At 37.6% G+C, this 6905-nt stretch overlaps 1 protein-coding gene across 2 annotated transcripts in view; it reads right to left on the reverse strand.

Annotated features, from left to right (window-relative positions):
- LOC107717793 (glycylpeptide N-tetradecanoyltransferase 2-like) overlaps positions 1 to 5079 on the reverse strand; it is an 8450-nt gene extending 3371 nt beyond the window's left edge. Inside the window, exons 1-11 of one of the 2 annotated variants that reach the window (XM_016524663.1) lie at positions 4924 to 5079; positions 4020 to 4137; positions 3747 to 3939; positions 2477 to 2595; positions 2280 to 2371; positions 2040 to 2156; positions 1726 to 1896; positions 1509 to 1617; positions 1184 to 1354; positions 922 to 1089; positions 602 to 739 (exon numbers count right to left, since the gene is read on the reverse strand). In XM_016524663.1, coding sequence (XP_016380149.1) covers positions 602 to 739; positions 922 to 1089; positions 1184 to 1354; positions 1509 to 1617; positions 1726 to 1896; positions 2040 to 2156; positions 2280 to 2371; positions 2477 to 2595; positions 3747 to 3939; positions 4020 to 4137; positions 4924 to 5036 — 1509 coding nt within the window. In that variant the 5' untranslated portion in view covers positions 5037 to 5079. The remainder of the gene's footprint in view (positions 1 to 601; positions 740 to 921; positions 1090 to 1183; positions 1355 to 1508; positions 1618 to 1725; positions 1897 to 2039; positions 2157 to 2279; positions 2372 to 2476; positions 2596 to 3746; positions 3940 to 4019; positions 4138 to 4923) is intronic. The other variant, XM_016524664.1, reaches the window with a different exon arrangement.
- Between the last annotated feature and the right edge of the window lie 1826 nt (positions 5080 to 6905).

A 6905-nucleotide genomic window follows, 5' to 3' on the forward strand; every position in this document is an offset into this window, starting at 1 on the left:
CTCGCTCCGTTCCCACGGCTCTCGGCCCCGCCCCCACTCGTCACAATAAGTCATTATAATCCATAATTATGTCCCCATTGGATGCAACAAATGCCTCGTTTATAATGGGTTTTAATGTTTTTGTCTCGTCGCTCCGGCCGGGACACGGCCTCACAATATGGTAAGGGGCGTAACATTTCCATCCTCCGCTTGAGGAATTCGGCCAATCACAACGCACTGGATAGCTGGCCAATCAGAGCACACCTCGCTTTTCAGACCGATGAGCTTTGTAAAAATCGATGCGTTTCAGAAAGGCGGGGCATAGAGGAGAAACAATAATGTACAGTATGTGGAAAATAATGTGTTTTTTTAACCTTAAACCACATAAACATTTCATTACACCAAATAATGTTCTTTTTAGCAACATCATATCACCCCTTTAACAAGTCCATTGCTGCTTTAAAAAAATAATGAATAAAATTATTTAATAAAGTAAACAATTGTGACAACCAAAAAACATATACATACATAGTTTTGTTTTTGTGGGAAGAGGTTAAGGAGCATCAAAGCTGGGATATAAAAGATAAAAAATATTCAATTAAAAAAAAAAAAAGAATCTTACTTTCTCTGGGTCCATAGGAGGGCATTTCCAGTTGTACAGATAATACTGCAGGTTACCATCACCAATCCCAAACTTGAGCTTTTCCAAGAAAGTCTTATTGTCCATTAGATCCAGCGCATTGAAAACATCAAAACCTTTCTGATGTCCCAAAACACCCCCCCCCAAAAAAGAGGGAATATGAATTACAATACATGAAGACATGATTTAATATCAAATCATTAGAAATTAGCCATTAGTCAACAAATCATTAGTAATAGTCTTGGGTTAACAAGCTCATTTGTGTTAGGCAACACTTCTGATGTGTTTTGTGCCAGTTATACCTGTTTGGCTAGGATGAGAGCATCATTCATCAGGTCTATGAGTGGCGTCTCTGTGTGGACATTGTAAAAGGAATAAGCAGCCTTTAGGCTTTTGTGCAGTGGATGATGCATCACTGTGGATGGCAGGGTGTAGAAACTGATGGAGTCCGTTAGCATCCCGCCAGAGCCCTTTCAAGGAAGCACAATAAGGGAGTAAGAATATGAAGATAATCTTGATAAAAATATGATCAGCACGTTTGTAGATGCATGTTGCTATGCGTACCTCGACTACATAAGTGTCAATGATGTTCTCCTGTGGTAGGAACCAGTGTTTCACCTCCTCTTCCCCCATGACAGGCCGCAGGTGGAACCGGCTCAGGTGTTTCTGCAGCAATGCTGTCACCTGCTTCACATCCCCATCTCCCATCGGCCTCAAACCAGGAGTACGAGTGCTCTAAGGAAAAATGCAGAACAAAACCATTGAATAAAATTTAAAAGGAACCAAAAAAGATACAAAAAAAACAACAGCTTATGGGTTTGGAACAAAATAATGTTAATATCTGGATGCACTATTCCTTTAAGTGTGTTGTTTTGTCAAAAACGCTTACATCATGTAATCTGTAGAGCTTCATTGTCCGTTGTAGTGTCATATTTCTGCTGAGATGGGAAAACTTAACCTCTACAAGCTTCCTGGGGTTTAGAGAGCGATGCCAGTATCTGTAAAGATACAGACAACAGGTTAAATCTCACCAAAATGCTTCAAATTAGCAACTAATAACATAAACTGATGATTTAGTAATGCAGCAATCCAGTTAGATTTAATACCTGCATGTAGAAACAGGTTTGGGCAGGACTACACCAGCAGTGTATACAGCCTGGAAAATTCCCTCTAAATTGACCCGCCGTGTGATCTCTCGGATTAGTACAGGAGCGACACGCTTTGAGCGCAATTTTTTATGCACGCACAGGAAGTTAATCTCCACCATCCTCTTCAACCTTTGGATGGAAAGAGAATTAGTGCATTAGTAAGGAGTGGAACAATGAACAATTCTCAAAATGTACAAACAGATTTGGTAAAACCTGCTCAAGAGTTTCAGGCTTCTGGTGCAGGCATTGATGTGATGTGGCCTCATACTCACGTGTCATAGATATGGATGTCAGCAGGAATGGCACTGATGAACCCAACCAGCTTCTTATTGGACGAGACCCTGACACCACAGTGCCACTGGGGCAGCCAACCCGGGGGACGTAATGCCCTAACAGTGAAAGACAGCAAAAGAAACTCACACATCTCACCCTGCATGCGGTGCAATGCACTACATTACAGACATCATCTTAGATGGGCAGAATATAATGCAAACCATCAAACACTCACTTACCATTTCAGAAAGTTAGGAGAGTAGTCAAATCTAAACATGTTGTCATCATCCTCAACATAATTTTCATTCAGCAAAGTGTATAACTCCTTAAGCTACAAAAGAAAAAAAAAGACTATGATTTTGTATACATAGGATTATTTTATATCTCAGTGAATAGCAAATACAGTATAAACATTTTATGTCACACATGCACATACCACTTCAGCATTGCTGAGGTCCAGTGTGTCCCACATAAAGCCCTGTGGGAGGGAATATGGCTCTTGTCTGATATTTTCTTTATCCGGCTCAATTGGCCCATGAGTTGTCACCACCTCATCTGCAAAGAAACAGAGGGAGCTCTTTAAGTCTTTCAATGCTGTTTATCTAGAAATAATATACAATGTAAAGCAGGGATTCTCATTTTTTTGTCAGTTAAATCCTTTGGACCTAAAATATTTTCTTGAAGTAACCCCCAAGATTTTAAGTGAATATTTCAATAATTTAACAACACATTTGCATGTTCACGATTCTGATATATTGGTTATTGGTTACATGTCATGCAGGCAAACAAAATATTTCATCTTTTTTAGTAAGTGTTTTAATTTGATATATTTTTACTTTAAAATTATTTATTTTTAACCAGGGATTTATGAACCCCAGTTTGGGAAACTCTGATGTAAATGATAATGAACAATCAGCTGGTTATTATTATCCTACCAGAATGAACAGGGTCCTGATGCACAGCATAGGAGATTTGTATCAACCTGTTGGTCGGGTCTATCTGACTGTACATTATCAAGCTTATTACACAACTACTTAAATACATGATGTGAAATACTGATTAAAGCTGAAAGTCTGGGGTAATCTTTTTTTAAAGAAATTAATACTTTTATTCAGAAAGGATGGATTAAAGTGACCATAAAGACATTTATAATGTTATAAAACATTACTATTTCAAATAAATGCTGTTGAACATCACAGAATCCTGAAAAACTGTATCAGTTTCCACAAAAATATTAAGCAGCACAACTATTTCCAACATTGATAATAAGAAATGTTTCTTGAGCACCAAATCAGCATATTAGAATAATTTCTGAAGAATCATGTGACACTGAAGACTGGAGCTGAAAATTCAGCTTTACCGTTGCAGGAATAAATTACATTCTAAACATATTCAGACAGAAAATAGTTATTTTAAACTGTAATAATATTTCACAGCATTACTGTTTTTACTGTATTTTTTATCAAATAAATGCTGCCTTGGTGAGCCTAAAATACTTGTTTCAAAAACATTAAAAAAAAATCTTACCAACCCCAAACTTTTGAACGGTTGTGTAACTAGACGTCTTATGCTTGTGCTTTCATTCATGATGCTGAGATTGTGTTTTCTGATTAAACCATAAGTTGACTGGCTTGTTGAATACAACATTGTTTAAGGATCATTGTAAGATTCTTACTGATTTGCCAAGGATGTGCCAAGTTGCTTACATTTGTAATGTTGCAATCGAACACATGCAGAGGTGACGTATGACTTACTGAGTTTGGGCACGGGTTGAGTGTCCCAGAACTGGTACTTGTGCTTTGTGGCCTCATCTATGTTTTTGGCTGGACCTTGACAGGTGGACAGGAGCTCCATAGCTCTCTGAATGTCCTGCAATTTCTGCATTGGAATGGCAGGGTTCTGGGACAGGAACAGAGGGAAATCAGCCTCTTTCTCTTTTTAACAAAACCTGTTTTTATAACACTACACAAAGCAGAAACCTTTATCTCCTGAGAATCAGAGGCAGAGTCAGACTTGGCTCCTCCTGAGCTTGGCTTCTCCTTCTTTCTCTTTTGTTTCTTCTTTTTTTTCTTTGCACCAAGATCACCCCCAGGACTCCTTAACAAAACCACAACACCGTTCAAATACCAGATATACCTTACTGACAAAGCACAGACCTGTTTATGGGGTTCAAAGACAAGCATGACAGGTGAAAGTGTCAGTGGATTACTGCTATAACAATAGCCTGGAGGGTGACTGCCAGAGGAAATACTATTAAAACAAGTGTCAATCTCTTTATGGAAGCAGGTCAAACTTGGCTTCCTGAGGGATGTAAGTCTGCCTGACAACAACAGACAATCATCATCCTCTGTCCTCGAGCTGACAAAGATGCTCGACTGCAATGCTGCTCGCTCAGCTCATGAAGAGGATCAAGCGTGTTTGTATTGTTCAGAGATGATGAAGACAAACTAATGAAACCAGGAGGACGCTTTCCACTCCCATTATGTAAATATGAACAACTGCAAAACCAAGCAGACTTATAAATACGTTCAGAAATATAGTAGAGAAGAGCCTGGAGGACTTGTCTGACTGCTGAGTTCAAATAAATCCTTGAACGTTAATGTCGAGCTAACTACAGCTAACTACTTTGATTCCAACGCTGTATAAAGTAAATATCGACACTTATTTAGGCTATTTAAAAAAAATTTATATATACCGCTATATATATCCATCAAGCAATTAACGAGCTATTACGTTAGCCGACTCGTTTAAAATACACGAATTCTCCTCCTGGTTACCTGGTTGCTAAGCTAACAGATTGTTTACATCTCTGGGGCAATTAAACGGCGACGGGATGCCGCGGCTAATCCTCGCGCAAACAGCAGCTCTTTAGCGCCTGCTCACCCCTGCATGTGCTCATTTTCCTCCTCGTTGTCTCCGTCGATGCCGCAGGTGTCCTGGTCGTCCAACTCCAGGCTCTGCTGGCTGGCCGCGGACTCGCTGTCCTCCGCCATCATGAATGAATCTGCTGCAAATCCTCACGACAAAACCACTCAATAAAAACCACGGAAAACAGCACCGTCTACCGATTATTGCCACTAATAGCCCTTGAGATTGTAAATGGAGACACACAAGGCCAACCAGAAAAAAAAGCAAATATTTTAACTTTATTATTATTAAAAATGTTTTATTGTTTAATTGTAAAATTATATTATAACAGGCTAATAATGTTGCTCAAGTTTACAGTAGTCTGGTTTACCCTATCCCAAAGTAAACTTTGACACAATGTGTAATATCACAATTACAACAGTATTTATTTGTTCACAATGGAATGTATTTTTCTACAAAAAAATAATAAAAAATAAAAACTTAAAAAGCTAAGTAAAACCACAGCTTGTAATCAAAATATAAAGTTGTGTGCCATAAATGAGAAAAGAAAGTGATAGTAAATATAAATAGTAGCAGCTGTTTTGTATACAAGTGAGTAGTGCTTTGCAATGACTGCGTTGTGTTTAACAACTTGTGAGTAGAAGCTGCTCCATAACCAGTTGGTTTTTGCCTTGAAGCTTTAAAACAGTTTCCCAGATGGTAAAAGGGAGAACAGACAATGTTTGTTTCAATCAGACATATTCCAATTAGCTCATTCTGTACTGTGAAATATGAAACTCTTCTCATGGTCTTGGATTAGTGAAAGAGATCGGTATACCTCTCATCAACCCTTGATTCATAGCCCTAAAAGTGTAGATTAAATTGAATATTAGTATATGTATTACAAAATATATTAGCATATTAGAATAGATATGATTTCATTTAAATATTAAATAATGTGACTGTTACAGAAAGTCATGTAATTTTTATACATTCTTTAGTGTCATCCAGTGTAGTCAGTCCGAGATCTGTTGCATCTGATTTATCATAAAGTGACCCTGATAATTCTTGTGTTTATGATTTGCATTGGATATGTTGAAAAATAATGTTCAACTAGCGCTGATCAGGTTTTTTTTTTTTTTTTGCTTTATTGGATAATAGGCCTGAATTATAATACAAGCAACCAGTCCAGACATTCAAAGTAGATTGCTGAAGAGCCGAATGACACAAGGTTTCTTACAAAGTGGTTACCCTGGCAACAAGTCAGACTTTCAACAGCTTTCAAATAATGATACATCGCTTTCAGTCCTACATCAGTACATACACACACTGCATAGGATGTCTACAGCAAACACACAGCTACACCAAGCAACACACACTCACACGAGCATAAACAACTGGGTGAATGAATATGTACATACATACAAACAAGGCAAAAGAATAGACCAGAATCATAAGCAGCACTGAATACACAGGGGGTTTCAAAAGTCTGAGACTACCATGATTGAAAAACATATTTTTACAATTTTAAAAATAAAATAAAATAAAACAAATAAAAATCGATGCTATTTTTCTATGACAAATACTTTCGGTAATGAAAAAAATGCTATGTCCTCTTTTTGCTTCAAAGACATCAGCACTTGAGTTGCATAAACAAATGTTTCATAAACTATTGTTTCAAGCATCAAAATCTTATAAGGGTTAAAATAGATTCTCAATCCCAGATTTTCAGTGTGGTTTCAGATGTTTGGAGCCCACTGTATATCCAGATACAACAATTAAAACACACACATACAATGAGATCAAAGGAGGGCGTAATGCCACACGAGTCAATATATTGTGAAAAACATCAAATAATATGACACAAAATGATAGTGGAGAGGAAAAATTAATCTAATGATGGATATAAATTAGCATTAGAAAGGCACTTAAGACAAAAAATAAAATAAAATAACCCCGACAGTTTGGGAAAGAAAGGCTGGTGGCTGTTTACGTGAGTGAGTGCGGTTGCATCCAGC

Source organism: Sinocyclocheilus rhinocerous, unplaced genomic scaffold (assembly GCF_001515625.1).
Source record: "Sinocyclocheilus rhinocerous isolate Xijiao unplaced genomic scaffold, SAMN03320098_v1.1 scaffold1204, whole genome shotgun sequence".
Taxonomy (NCBI): Eukaryota; Metazoa; Chordata; class Actinopteri; order Cypriniformes; family Cyprinidae; genus Sinocyclocheilus; species Sinocyclocheilus rhinocerous.